Source organism: Macrotis lagotis, chromosome 1 (genome assembly GCF_037893015.1).
Source record: "Macrotis lagotis isolate mMagLag1 chromosome 1, bilby.v1.9.chrom.fasta, whole genome shotgun sequence".
Taxonomy (NCBI): domain Eukaryota; kingdom Metazoa; phylum Chordata; class Mammalia; order Peramelemorphia; family Peramelidae; genus Macrotis; species Macrotis lagotis.
Genome location: NC_133658.1, coordinates 117,732,244 through 117,747,503, shown reverse-complemented (window position 1 = coordinate 117,747,503; position 15,260 = coordinate 117,732,244). Strand labels below are relative to the sequence as shown.

The window sequence follows — 15,260 nt, the reverse complement described above, 5'->3', positions numbered from 1 at the left end:
TGTGGCCTCCAAGTCCCGAGCCCCTACCAAATTCCTCCCCCATCCAGAATGTGCCCTCATGCTGGAGCCTCACTGTGCCACCCACTGCCACCCCCATGGCTAGCATGCTCTTCCATATCTCTCCTTAGCCCAGTGTTATTGGATCAGTAGCCACCTAGTCCACCACCTCATGTGCTTAGGTACTAGTGATAAAAAGAGAAGCCAGAAGCAAAGTCTAATTCTGCCTATGCCTGCCATCCTCCTCAGCCCTCAATCTCTCTGTAACTTCTTTCCCTCAGCCTTCTGGAATTCTTGTTCCCCAATGAACCAACTTCCTTTCCTTCTGAATTACTTTCTCTGTCATTCCTACTGTCAGCTTTTCTTACTTTCACCTGTGACACCTAATCCTTGCCATTATCTCTACCATGTACATCTTTCCCTTCACTGATTATCTATAATACATGGGGCCTAGAAGAGGTAGACTGCTCCTGGCTCCCCCTGATATACTATCATGCAGTATCCTCAATCTGTTGAAATCATAGTGACTATTGAATCACCTCTCCTACTCCCCTCCCCTTGTCATTCTTTCTCCCCTTTTTAAAGAAGTTCAGGGGCGGCCAGCCTTGGAGTCAGGAGTACCTGGCTTCAAATTCGGTCTCAGACACTTAATAATTACCTAGCTGTGTGGCCTTGGGCAAGCCACTCAACCCCATTTGCCTTGCAAAAAACCTAAAAAAAAAAATCTTGAAGTTCAGCAAACCTGGCTTACCAGCTTCTTTTCCTCTACAATTCCTATCCTTATTATAGATGACTTCAGCAGGATGCTCCCTCAAACTACTGAAGCTCCCAATTCCTCAGTCTTAATAAATCCTAAGACCTATTTCTTCCTACCACCTCAGCCACACATAGAGATGATCATTTCCTGTATCTTACCCTTTCTCACAGGTATTTTACTTTCTTAATAAAAAACTGAAATTCTGGGGAAGCTAAGTGGTAGAGTGGATAGAGCACTGACCCTGAAGTCAGAAGGACCTGAGTTCAAATGCGACCTCAGACGCTTAATAATTACCTAGCTGTGTGGCCTTGGGCAATTGTCTTAAATAAATTTAAAAAAAATTGATATTTTTTTGCCTTACCATTGCCTCCTAACATTCCATCTCTCCTTTTGCCTCATCTTTAACTTAGTCTTCCTTTCCATTATTACCTCTAACCCCCTCCATCCTGTTGGCATTCTCAGGTCATTTCCTCTGCTCCAGCCTCTTTTTTCTCTTCCATATCAAAACATAATTTACTAGCTTAGCTCTACACCATCCTGTGCCCTTGGATTCCTTATCCCCTTGTCCTATTGCCGAACCCTATCACTGGAATCTTCCTCCTTGCTGTTGTTGACTTGTTCTAGGGACAGTCACATAATGGTGCTAACTCAGCACTGTGTATGTTAAACAAATTCATCTGGACTCTCCCAGTAGCAATGCTCTCTTCTTTACCTGATTTTCTCTCTTTTCTCAAATACTATTCATTCATACCTCTCCTCCTCAGGCCTCCCATATTTACCCTCCCTGTCAGCACTAGTGTTTTTTTTAGAAAGATTTTATTCTGAGTTTTACAATTTTTCCCCTAATCTTGCTTCCCTCTCCTCATCCCCCACAGAAGGCAGTCTGATAGTCTTTATATTGTTTCCATGGTATACAGTGATCTAAGTTGAACATGATGAGAGGGAAATCATATCCTTAAGGAAGAAAAATAAAGTATAAAAGATAGCAAAATTACATAATAAGATAATGGTTTTTTTCTCCTAAATTGAAGATAACAGTCTTTGTTTTTTTTTTTTTTTTTTCAAACTCCACATTCTTTCTTTGGATACAGATGCTATTCTCTATCACAGAGAGCCCCAGAGAAAGAACTGTGGAGTTTGAACAAAGACCAAGGACTATTACTTTTAATTTAGAAAAAAAACCTGATATCTTATTGTTTGATCTTGCTATCTCTTATACTTTATTTTTCTTCCTTAAGGATATGATTTCTCTCTCATCACACTCAATTTGGATCAGTATATACTATGAAAACAATGTAAAGACTGACAAATTGCCTTCTCGGGGGGGGGGGGTGGTGGTGGAAGGAGGGATATAAGATTAGGGGAAAAATTGTAAAACTCAAAATAAATAAAATCTTTTAAAAAGGGGGAGTAATAATTAGTCAAAAAAAAGATTTATCATCACTCTCATGTTGCTGTTAGGGTGTACAGTGTTCTTCTGGTTGTGCTCATCTTGCTCAGCATCAGTTCATGCAAATCCTTCCAGGCTTCCCTGAATTTCCCATCCCTCCTGGTTTGTAATAGAACAGTAGTATTCCACGACATATGTATGCCACAATTTGCTAAGTCATTCCCCAGTTGAATGACATTCACATAATTTCCAATTCTTTGCCACCACAAACAGAGCTGCTATGAATATTTTTGTACAAGTGATGTTTTTACCCTTTTTCATCATCTCTTCAGGGTATAAGACCCAGTAGTGGTATTGCTGGATCAAAGGGTATGCACATTTTTGTTGCCCTTTGGGGCGTAATTCCAAATTGTTCTCCAGAAAGGTTGGATGAGTTCACAGCTCCACCAACAATGTTTCAGTGTCCCAGATTTCCCACATCCCTTCCAACATTGATCATTATCCTTTCTGGTCATATTGGCCAGTCTGAGAGGTGTGAGGTGGTACTTCAGAGACAGTACTAGTTTTAATGAAGATATAGATTGCACTTGCCAGGAGCTCTCTTTCCCCCCTTCCCTTTATCTCGAAAGACCTTGACATCATGGCCTGCTCTCTTCTCCCTTGTCACTCTCTCAGTCCATGAGATAGCCATTCTTGTCAAGGCTGACCCTCTAGAAAGAACCATCCATACCTCCTCCCCTCTCACTAACCCTCATCCTTTAGCAGCTTGGTCACCTCACTGAAGAGGATTGCCAGAGTTGGCAGAAACTTTGTGGATGCTCTCTGGGGATTTTGAGGATATTGCTCTCCTTCAGCTGGTACTATTCCTGAGCCATAGCTCATTAACAGACACATGTTGATTACCTAATTATTTGTCATTCAAAGCTCTGTGTGCTCTGAATCTGTTCTTCTTTTTTGGGCTTTTCCACACATGGACAGTGCAGCCCACCAGGCCTCCTTGCTTTCACTCACAGACTCGCCACTGCCTCTCCCAGGTCTGGTGTGCTCTTCCTGTTCCTCTTGCCCTCTCGGAGTCACTGCTTTGTGTCCTACCAGGTGAGGTGACTTGTCCAGAGTCTGACACACTGGGAATCAATCCCCAGACAAATGAACTTGGTGACCATGGCATCTGCTTCCTTATAGCTTGTAGCTTTGAACCCTTTATGATGACCTGTTCACTCAACCAAAAAAACTTTTTTGTAAATTTATAAACACATGCAAATAAAGCTTTAGAGAAGACGATTTCTTTCAACCTTCCCTTCCTCTCTATAGGAAGAATCTGGAAACATATGAATATTGGGGTGATAAAGAAATTTCTTTTTGCCTCTAGAATTGTTGGTGCCTTTTAAGTAGCTTTACGTTTTCTCTTTACGGTTTTTTCCAAGTTAAATGTTCGATATTTTTGGTGGACTTTTTCTTTGACAAATTGAATTTTAATAAGCCATGTGAATTGCCTTTGAAACCTTCTTGTCATTTCTCTTAAAGTATAATTTTCATTCCCAAAGCCTAAAAAAATAAAAATAGGTAATACACTTGAACCTTTAGTTTATATTTGATTTTATGCTGTACTAAACACAGGAAGGAAATTGAGATTTAAAATAGTATCTACTATGTGCCAGGCACTATGCTGAATATTGTACAAAGATCTCATTTTATCCTCAGAACAATACTGCCAGAGAGGTACACTCAATATTACCATCTTTGAGTTGAGGAAACTGAGGCAAGCCTGACACTTTATCCAGACTGCTTTGTGTGAACATCTTAAGGAGTATTCTGGGTTTAATGAATATGAGTGAATTGTTTTATGACTGATTATACATCCATAAACCCCATCTGATCTACTTGCTTCCCTTCTTCATTAAGCATTGCTTAGTTACTAGCTCCCCAAATAGTAAGATATAGGGACAGTTTTTTTTCTTTCTCTGATTTGAGCTTAAATGTTAAAGTCCCCAAGAACCATATTGAAAAGCAAAATATCTTTCTTTTTTTTTCTAATTTGAAGAATTCGGTGATTTCTGAGGTGTAAATACTCATGGTAAAAGTGGAATCATTGACTCCTTTTTTGTGATTGATATTTTATTTTTCTAATTACATATTCTGAAAATTTTTCAGTATTCATCCACTTGCATTTTTATAAGTTACACATTATTCTACCACCCTTCCTTCCACTTCCCACCCCTCAGTGGTGAACAGTCTGATAAAAATTGTACATGAATATTATATACATATTAGTCATTTTGTGAATGAGAAATTAGGATTAAAGGAAAAGAAAGAAAACCATGGAATAGGAAGGAAAAACATGAGACAAGTTTCTAAAAACGAGAACATGGTATCTATTCTTTCTGGGAGTTGTTGTTTTTTCCTCTTGATGTGGATGACATTGTCTATTACAAGTCTCCCAACTGCTCTGAACTGCTGAGAGGAGTCAACTCAGAATGTTGTTGTTAATGTGTACGATGTTTTCTTGATTCTGCTCCCTTCGTTCCACATCAGTTATTGTAACTTATTCCATGCTTCTCTGGAGTCTGACCAATCATTGTTTCTCATGGAACAATAGTACTCCATAACATTCATATACCATAACTTGTTCTACTATTCCCCAATTGATAGGCATCCCCTCAATTTCTAATTCTTTGCCACTACAAAAAAAAAACTGATTTGAATATTTTGGAACATGTGGGACTTTTCCTATTTTTTATGATTTCTTTTGGATGTAGACCTAGTATTGATCTTGCTGGTTCAAGGGTATGATCAGTTTTATTGCTCTTGGGCAGCTAGGTAGTACAGTGGATAGAGCATTGGCCTTAGAGTCAAGACGGACTGAGTTGAATCTGGCATCAGACACTTGACACTTACTAGCAGTGTGACCTTAACCCTGATTACCTTGAATCCAGGGCCATCTCTAGTCATTCTGATTCATATATGGCCATTACACCCACACAGCCCTGGAGAAGAAAGTGGGGCTAATGACTTAGCATAGCACTCCCTCACTCAAATTCAATTCAGGTGTTTCATGGATCTTTTTTGAGAATGAAGGACAAACAACAATATATATATATATATTGCTCTCTAGAATGTTTGGATTAGTTCACAACACCAACAATGCATTAATGTCCCACACTTCCCATAATTTCTCCAACATTTTCCCTTTTTGTCATCTTAACCAGTGTGATAGATGTGAGGTAGTATTTCATAGTTGTGTTCATTTGTATTTCTTTAATAATGATTTGGAGCATTTTTTCATATGATTATATATATATAGAGAGAGAGATATATACATACACCTACACACATAGCTTTAATTTCTTCATTTCAAAACTATCTGTTAATATCCTTTGATCATTTTTCAATTGGGAATGAATTCTATCCTTATAAATTTGATACAATTCTCTATATAATTTAGAAATGAGACCTTTATTAGAACCCCTAGCTATGAAAATTGTTTCAAAGCTTTCTGTTTTCCATCTAATCTTTCCTGCATTGGTTTTAGTAGGGCAAAAACTTTTAAATTTAATATAGTCAAAGTCATCCATTTTGCCAATATTGTACTGTAGTTTTTGTTTGGTTATAAATTTCTCTCCTTTCTGTAGCTCTGACAGAAGGACTATTTCATGATCTGTTAATTAGTCTATGGTATGACCTTTTATGTCTAAATGGTGTACCAATTTTCACCTTTTTTTTTTGATATGTGATGTGAGATGTAAATCTATGCCTAGTTTTTGCTGTACTATTTTCAAGTTTTCCCAGCAGTTTTTTTCAAATGTTGAGAGTAAATGCCTTTGGATTTGTGAAACAGTAGATTGCCATAGTTATTTCTGCTGAATCTTTTTTAACTATTCTAATTCACCAGTCCATTATTCTATTTCTTAACCAGTATCAGGCAGTTTTGATGACTGCCACTTTATAGTGTAGTTTTAGATCTGGTATAGCTAGGCCACATTCCTTTGCATTTTTTTCATCAATTCTCTTGATATTCTTGACCTTTTGTGGCTCCAGATGAATTTTGTTGCTATTTTCCCCCCAGCTCTGTGAAATAGTTATTTGGTAGATTGATTGGCATGGCACTGAATAAGTAATTTAACTTGGGTAGAGTCGTCATTTTTATAATATTTTATAATATTAGCTCGGCCCAACCAGTTTTTTTTCCAGTTGTTTAGATCTGACTTTATTTGTGTGAAAAGTATTTTGTGATTGTGTTCATATAGTTTCTGGGTTTATCTTGAAAGGTAGATTCCCAAGTATTTTATATTGTCTGCAATTGCTTTAAATGAAATTTCTCTTTCTAGTTTTTGTTGTTGTCTTTGTTGTTCATATATAAAAATGCTGATGATTTATGTGGGTTTATTTTATATCTTGCCACTTTGCTACAGTTGTTAATTGCTTCAAGTAGTTTTTTAGTTGATTTTCTAAGGTTTTCTAAGTATACCATTATATCATCTGTAAAGAGTGAAAATTTTGCTTTCTTTTGACAATTCTAATTTTTTCAATTTGTTTTTCTTCTCTTATTGCGAAAGCTAAACATTTCTAATACTCTGTGAATAGTAATGGTGATAATTTTCATCATTATTCTCTTCATAGTCCTAGTTTATCCTCATTACCTATGTTTGTTGATTTTAAAGAGATACTGCTTATTATTTTTAGGAAAACTCCATTTATTTCTATATCTTATTTTTTAATAATGATGTATTTTGTCAAAGTCTTTTTCAGCATCTATTGAGATAATCATATGATTTCTGTTGGTTTTGTTATTGATATGTTCAATTATGTTGAGTATTTTCCTAATATTAAACCATCCCTGCCTACCCTGGTACAAATCCTCCGTGATAATGGTGTATTGTTTTACTAATATTGCTGTAATCTCTTTGCTAAAATTTTATTTAAGATTTTTTGCCTCAATGTTCATTAGGAAGATTGGTTGATAATTTTCTGTTTTAGTTCTTACTGGTTTAGGTATCAGCACTATATTGGTTTCCTAAAAGGAAGTTGGTAGAACTGCTCCTGTTTTTAAAAATAGTTTATGTAGGGGCGGCTAGGTGGCGTAGTGTCTTGGAGTCAGGAGTACCTGGATTCAAATCTGGTCTCAGACACTTAATAATTACCTAGCTGTGTGGCCTTGGACAAACCACTTAACACCGTTTGCCTTGCAAAAAACCTAAAAAAAAATAGTTTATGTAGAATTGGAATTAATTGTTTCTTAAATGTTTGGTAGAATTCATTTTTGTAAATCCATCTGTTTCTAGATACTGTTTCTTAGAGAGTTTATTGATGGTTTCTTCAGTTTCTTTTTCTGAAATGGTTATTTTAAGTATTTTTTTCCTTTTCTACTAATCTGGTTATTTTATATTTTTTGTAAACATTCGTCCATTTCACCCAGGTTGTCAAATTTGTTGGCTTACTGTTGGACAAAATAGCTCTACATTATCTCTTTAATTTCTTCCTCAGTGGTAATGAATTCATTCTTTTATTTTTGATACTGGTAATTTGATGTTCCTTCCTTTTTTAAATCAAATTAATCAAAGGTTTATCTATTTTATTTCTTTTTTCCATAAAACCAACTCTTAGTTTTATTTACTAGATCAATGGTTTTCTTGCTTTCGATTTTATTAATCTCCTTTGATTTATTACTTAATTTGTTACTTAATTAGGGAGCTTAAATTTGCTTTTTTTTAAAAAAAATTTTTTTAGTTGTAGGCCCAATTAATTGATTTCCCCTTTCTCTGTTGTATTCACATAAGCATTTAGAGATAAAATTTCCCTTAAAAACTACTTTGGGGGCAGCTAGGTGGCGCAGTGGATAGAGCACCGGCCCTGGAGTCAGGTGTACCTGAGTTCAAATGTGGCCTCAGCCACTTAATAATGACCTAGCTATGTGGCCTTGGGCAAGCCACTTAACCCATTTGCCTTGCAAAAACCTAAAAAAAAAAAACAACTTAAAAACTACTTTGGCTGCATCCTATTTTGATATGATGTCTCATTGTTGTCATTTTGTTGGATGAAATGGTTGATTATTTCTATGATTTTTTTTTTGTTTGACCTACCCAAATTAGATTATTTAGTTTCCAATTAATTTTTAGTTTAGCTTTCCAGGACCCTATATTATGTAATTTTTGTTGCATCATGATATGAAAAGCATGCACTTATTTCTGCTTTTCTGCATTTGATTGTAAAGTTTTTATGCCTTAGTACATTGTCAGTTTTGGTATAGATGCCTTTTACTGCAGGAAAAAAAAAGGGTAATTTATTCTTTTCTATCCCTCTTCAGTTTTCTCCAGAGATCTATCTTATCTAAGATTTTATTCATCATCTTAACTTCCTTCTTATTCTTTAGTGGTTAGATTTATCTAAATTCTGAGAGAGGGAGGTTGAGGTCCCTTGCTATTATAGCTTTGTTGTCTATGTCTCCTTGTAATTTCTTCAGCTTCTCTAAGAATTTGGATGATATACCTCTTGGTGCATTGTGTTTTATAATGATATAACTTCATTGCTCATAGTACCTCTTAAGAAGATGTAGTTTCCTTCTTATCCCTTTTAGTGAATCCAGCTTTGCTTTTGCATTATCTTAGATCAGGATTGCTAGCATTGGTTTTTTTTTTTTACTTTTCACTAAAGCACAATTTTTGTTCCAGTCTTTTACTTTTACCCTGTATGTATTTCTCTGCTTTAAATGTTTCTTGTAAACAACATTGTCATTATATTCTGTCTCAGCATATTCTAATCCATTTTGTTGTCTGCTCCTGTTTTATAGGAGGCTTCTTCCCATTCACATTTAAAATTAAGCTTTCTAATTCTATATTTCCCTCCATGCTGTCTTTCTCTGTTTAAATATTTTCCTTTCTTCTTATTCTTCCTCATCAATATTTTGCTCCCTTTCCCTTTTTTTCTTTTAAATTTTAACTCAACCTTCAACTTTAACCTTCACCTTCCCTTTTATCAGTCCCTTCTTCCCCTTTCATTTCCTACTTTCTTTGTAAGGTAGGATAGATTTTTAAACCAATTGGGAATGTATGGTATTCCCTCTCTGGGCCAAAACTATTGGGAATAGAATCTACTTAGTGTTTCACCCTTCCTTCTTTCCCTGTATTATAATAGGTCTTTGTGCCTCTTTACTTGGTATTATTTGTCTACTAATGCTTAGCCTTCTCCTAAAATAGTCCTTTTTTTATGTCTTTATTTTTTTAACTGTCTTGTACCTACAACCCATTGCTAAAATATATTCATTTTATCTGTCCTGATAAAGTTTCAGAAATTTGATTCATTAATTGCTTGGTTGATTGTAAACAGCATTGCCTCTTGGTCATTAAATACCCTCCCCTCTTCTGTCTCTTTAGAAATATACTTCTCAGAATCATAAATCACATCAAATTACTGTTTTCAAGTGCTGTCCATGAACAAACAATCCTCATGAGCCCAAGAATCATGCAAAGTCAAGTCATTTACTGAATTGTTTATACCTTCCCCACCCCATCCCCAAGCACATTCCCTCCTAATGTAGCCAAAGCATCAAACAAAGCAAAATTGCTTCATGATCTTTTCATGTCCAATCTCTCTCTCTAAGTACCTTGTCTCCCTTTGTCCCTATAGTACTCCAACCATAGCCCTACAACCTTCCCCTAGCAAAGTATGAAGTATACTCTCTACCTCTGTCCCTTCTGCATGCCAAGCATAGTGCTATAACTCTTGTTAACTAAATTATGGATTAAGGCAAGATCACTTCCTACTCTATTTAGGTCCAACCGATCTAAGTCCTTATTGTACTATAATCATCTTAACAAAAGTATCTAATAAAGTAAAGTCATTTCATGATTTAATTATGTATAAGGCCTCTAAGTACTACTCTTCCCACTCAACATCTCTTCATGTCTCATTTATACTCATATCCTCTAAGCATAATCCCTTCAACTGTCTTCAACCCTTTCACTATCCTAAGAGAAATATAATTCTCGAGTTACAAGAATTATCTTCCCTTATAGGGATATATACAATTTAATGTTCTTGACTAGTGTTTTTCCCCCCTTTCCATTTACCTCTTTATGCCTCCCTTGAGTTTTTTGAGGATGGAATTTTCTGTCAGTTCTGGGCTTTTTATCAGACCTATTTCATTATCAGACCTCAATTTCATTGAAAGTTCCATATTTTCCTCTGTCTGAGTGTGCTGAATTTTACATATCTTAGTTGTAATCCAAGATCACTTTGCCCTTCAAAATATCATATTCCAGGTCCTCTGATCCTTTAATTTGAGGCTGATATGTCCTAGTAATTTTGATCGTGTTTCCTTTTTTATTTAAATTGTTCCTTTTTGATTGCTTGCAATATTTTCTCCTTTGGTTGAGAATTTTGGAATTGACCATGTTAATCCTTGGAGTTTTTATTCTGGGATATATTTCTAGAAGTTTTCTGAGTTGTGTCCTCTTGATCTAGAAAATTCGGAAAGTTTTCCATGATAATTTCCTGAAGGATTTTTTCTAGGCATTTGATTGACCAATAATTAATAAACAGTCTTTCCTAGCTCTGTTTTCCAGTTTGTTTTTCTAAAGGGTACTTTCCATTTTCTAAAACATTTTTTGCCTTTTGATTTTGTGTGATGTAATCTTGATGTCTCAGAGAGTCATTAGTTTTTATTTGTCCAATTATAATTTTTAGTGTTTTTTTATATTTCCTTTTCTAGTTGATTTTATTTTTTGATGAGTTTATTCTCTTTTCAGTTGGTCATTTTTGCTTTTCGATGAGATGTATTCTGTTTCCAGTTGGTCGGTTTTATTTTTTTGATGAGTTATTTTTACTTTTAAAAGAGTTGATTTCTCAGTCATCAAAACTGTCTGGTATCGGCTAAGAAATAGAGTGATGGATCAGAGGAATAGACTAGATGCAGTAGCAGGAAATGATTATAGTCATCTGTTGTTTAATTAACCCAAAATGTCCAGCTATTGGGATAAAAACTCTCTTTGATAAAAACTGTTGGGAAAATTGGAAGTTAGTATGGAAGAAACTTAGATTAGACCAACACCTCACACCCTGTACCAAGATAAGATCCAAATGAATACAGGATTTAGAAATAAAAAAACAATATTATAAGCAAACTAGAAGATCAAGGAGTAGTTAGTTTACCTGTCAGATTTATGGAAAGGGAAGCAGTTTATGACCAAGGAACAGATGGAGAGCATCATTCAAAACAAACTAGATAATTTTGATTACATTAAATTAAAAAAGCTTTTTTACAGACAAAACCACTGTAGTAACCAAGATCAAAAGAAAATTGGGAAACATTTTTTGCAACTAGTATTTCTGACAAAGGACTCATTTCTAAAATATACTGAAAATTGAGTCAACTTTTAAAAAAATGTCATTCCCAGTTGATTGACAAATGGTCAAAGGATATGCAAAGGCAATTTACAGCTGAGGAAATCAAAGGAATCCATCATCATATGAAAAATTGCTCCAAATCATTACTTATTAGAGAAATGCAAATTAAAGCATCTCTGAGATACCACCTCATACCTCTTAGACAGACCAATATGACCAGAAAGGACAATGATCATTGTTGGAAGGGATGCAGGAAATCTGGGACACTAATACATTGTTGGTGGAACTGAACTCATCCAACCTTTCTGGATAGCAATTTGGAATTATGCCCAAAGGGCAACAAAAATGTGCATACCCTTTGACCCCAAAATACCACTACTGGGTTTATACCTTGAAGAGATTATGGAAAAAGGATAAAAACATCACTTGTACAAAAATATTTATAGCAGCCCTGTTGTGGCAAAGAAATGGAAATTAAGTGAATGTCCTTCAATTGGGGAATGACTTAGCAAACTGTGGTATATGTATGTCATGGAACACTATTGTTCTATTAGAAACCAGGAGGGATGGGAATTCAGGGAAGCCTGGAGGGATTTGCTGAACTGATGCTGAGCAAAATGAGCAGAACCAGAAAAACATTCTACACCCTAACAGCAACATGGGGGTAATGATCAACTTTGATGGACTTGCTCATCCCTTCAGTGCAACAGGTACAATTTTGGGTTATCTGTGATGGAGAATATCATCTATATTCAGAGAAATAATTGTCGAGTTTGAACAAAGACCAAAGACTATTACCTTCAATTTAGGGAAAAAAAACCATTATCTTATTATGTAATCTTGCTATCTGTTATACTTTTTTTCCCTTAGGGATAATGATTTCTCTCTCATCACATTCAACTGAGATCAATGTATACCCTGGAAACAATGTAAAGACTAACAGACTGCCTTCTGTGTGTGTGGGGGGGGGGGGTTGGGGGAGGGAAGCAAGAATAGGGGGAAAATTGTAAAACTCAAAATATATATAATCTTTCAAAAAAAAGTTGATTTCTTTGGTCATTTTTTTGTAATTCTCTTGCATGGCTTTCATTTCTTCCATTTTTCTTCCTCTCTTCTTTGGTTTTTAAAATCTTTTTTAATCTTTTCCATGGGATTTTGGCTTTGAGTTCAACTCATAAACTTCTTTCAGATTTCACATGTAGGTGACTGCTTTCTTCTTCTGAGACAGTATTTTATCATCTCTGAATAGTAATAACTTAGCAACTCTGAAAGTTGAGCCCTGCTTCTGGGGTAAAGTGAGTATAGTCCTTTATCCAAGGTGTTGCCTATGCACTGATTTATTCCCTATCCAGTCCTGTCTCTTGCCACAGTGTTCCAAGAGCTTAGGCTTTACATGGGGTTGGAACCTTCCCTGCTAGCTGGGATCTGGGCTCTGCTATAGCTAGAAGCCTCCCACTGGTCTTCTCCGTCTCCCACCTAGCTGAGATCTGTTTCCCCTTTTCCCCTCCCTCTCAGCCCTCCCCTTCCCTCCAACGAGATAGACTTTCACTGAAGATCCTCCATGATATCCAGAGTTGAGAACTTATTTTTGCTCTTTTTTTTTTTTTTTGGTGGGTAGTTTTAATGTCTATGTACAGGTTTCATTTAAGTTGTATATGGAAAAGTTCTGGGAGCATGCTAAATTCATGCCGCCATCTTGGCTCTGCCCCAGAAGTCTTAATCATTGCAGAGGCAGAGTTACCATCTTTAAGATGAATCTGAGTTTAAACTCTTAGACTGTTTTCTGACTTTTTTTTTTATTCACTATTGCCAATAATTGTTATATTTTTCTAATTTTCAAGTTAAATAGGCAAAATGATAAACTTCCTTTTCAGCTAAACTAAAATCAGAGAGAGAAAACATGTCCAATGTACTTCTGTCAGAAAGAAATATCCCAATATAAAGACTAACAGACTGCCTTCTCTGGGGGGTTGGGGGAGGGAAGGGAGATTGGGGAAAAATTGTAAAATTCAAAATAAATTAAATTTTAAAAAAGAAAGAAATTTCCTTTCTATACAATTGAAATAATATTTATATAAAGTGTCTTTGCAAACCTTTAAGCAATATATAATTTAATCATTATTATTATTTTAAGGTTGGAAATGAGCCTTAAAGGTCAGAAATCCCTAATTTTTTCTTCCTCTCCTTTCAAAAGGTTTTAATTTTTCATCATCTGGAAGAGAAGATGTAGATGTGAGAACATTAGGAAATGGTAAGAATAGAATATTATCAACTCATTCAGCCCATCTTCAAAGCTATTAACCTTCTTTGACACATAGAATTGAAATAGTTATTTAAACTTAACACTGCCCCTGAACTAAAACTTCTTAATTATCTCAGCTTTAGCATTTCAGATAAATTTTAATTAACAGCCTTTTAACTTGACTTCGTAAAATTCTTAAGCCCTATTAAGTAAATCTTTATCACTTACCCATTTCATAGGGGCATTAGAGAATTTGGCATAGCTCCTATCAATATGTTATTGCTTTTGTTCCATTTAGCAAGCATTTCACCAAAGATGGAATATTTTCCAAAATAAAAATTTTCAAAAGATGTTTCTTTGATGAGGAATAGATTTGAAAAACATTGTTACCTGGACCTTGCTGCTTGTGGCAAAAAACTAGGATAGTTAACTATTTTCTTATTTTAACGTGTAATTATCACAAGCTTATTCAGAGAAACCTTGGAGCAAGTTGGGAATCCTATTTACTTATTACTAATCTATGAATTTTGGCATCAGACAAGCCCTTTCCATTCTTTTCACACATTTTTTGCTTCCTCTAATCCTGGTTCTGTCTCTACCTTTCAGGCCTCTAGAGCTTGGCCTGCTTTTTTGAAACTCCCAGACCTCTTGCCTTAATCCACATGTTAACTCCAACAACATGTTTGTTTCTCTGCTGTCAGGAAGGCCCTTTGCAATTGAACTGCTGAATCCTCATAGAATCCAATTTACATCACAAGACATGAAAGAACTTCAGCAGGTAAAGGCACCAATGACATGGAACTAGTTGTGCCTCTGTACTTCTCTGGTGGAATGCTCACTAATTATTTTCTATTTCCCTTGTTCAGAAAATCAACATCTCCTCAGACAAAATCCAAGTGCGAGACTTGCAACTTGTTACCAGGTAAGGGATCAAGGCTTTTTAGAAAAAATACTTTGTACTGGATTGCATTGTACCCTTTATATGTTTGGTAATAATGTTTTTGTTGATCTTGTTTAGAGAAGCAATAGGACATATGAAGGAAGGTGAAGAAGAAAAGACTAAGACTTATAATGCCTTAGTTTGGACAGATAAAGCAATACAGAAGAAAGACATTGAATTTCTGGATAATTTAAAGGTAGTTTATTCTGATTTTTATCCCTTATTTTGTGATTCACAAGAGTCTGCTGTCTTCTGTTTGTTGCTTTCTCTGAGTTCTTGCCTGGTTTCAATAAAAATGGACATGCTTTCAAGGTAGGAGACTAGAGAAATTCTAAATTTCTGTCAGTTGGTCAAACTGTCAGGGAAGTTTGTGGCAAGGACTTTAGACAATCTGTATAGTTATAATTGCCATAGTTATTTGGAATTTCCATCCCTCTTCTCCCCCCCCCCCCCCATTTGATTAGTAAAATAGTATTCCCTGGCAGTACTACCATTTGAAGTATAGTTTTCCTCCCTCATTGTGGATTGCCATGTTCAGTGCCCCATAGCCTCTGCAAACTTGATCAGAGTACTTAGAAATGAAGTTATTCCTTGA

The 15,260-nt window shown here is 35.6% G+C and overlaps 1 protein-coding gene across 4 annotated transcripts in view; it reads left to right on the top strand.

Annotated features, from left to right (window-relative positions):
* PUS10 (pseudouridine synthase 10) overlaps positions 1 to 15,260 on the top strand; it is a 107,934-nt gene that overhangs the window by 71,172 nt on the left and 21,502 nt on the right. For all 4 annotated transcript variants that reach the window (XM_074206771.1, XM_074206756.1, XM_074206763.1 and 1 more), the window contains 4 exons: positions 13,678 to 13,734; positions 14,427 to 14,503; positions 14,592 to 14,647; positions 14,744 to 14,861. In XM_074206771.1, the coding sequence (XP_074062872.1) occupies positions 13,678 to 13,734; positions 14,427 to 14,503; positions 14,592 to 14,647; positions 14,744 to 14,861 (308 nt within the window). The remainder of the gene's footprint in view (positions 1 to 13,677; positions 13,735 to 14,426; positions 14,504 to 14,591; positions 14,648 to 14,743; positions 14,862 to 15,260) is intronic.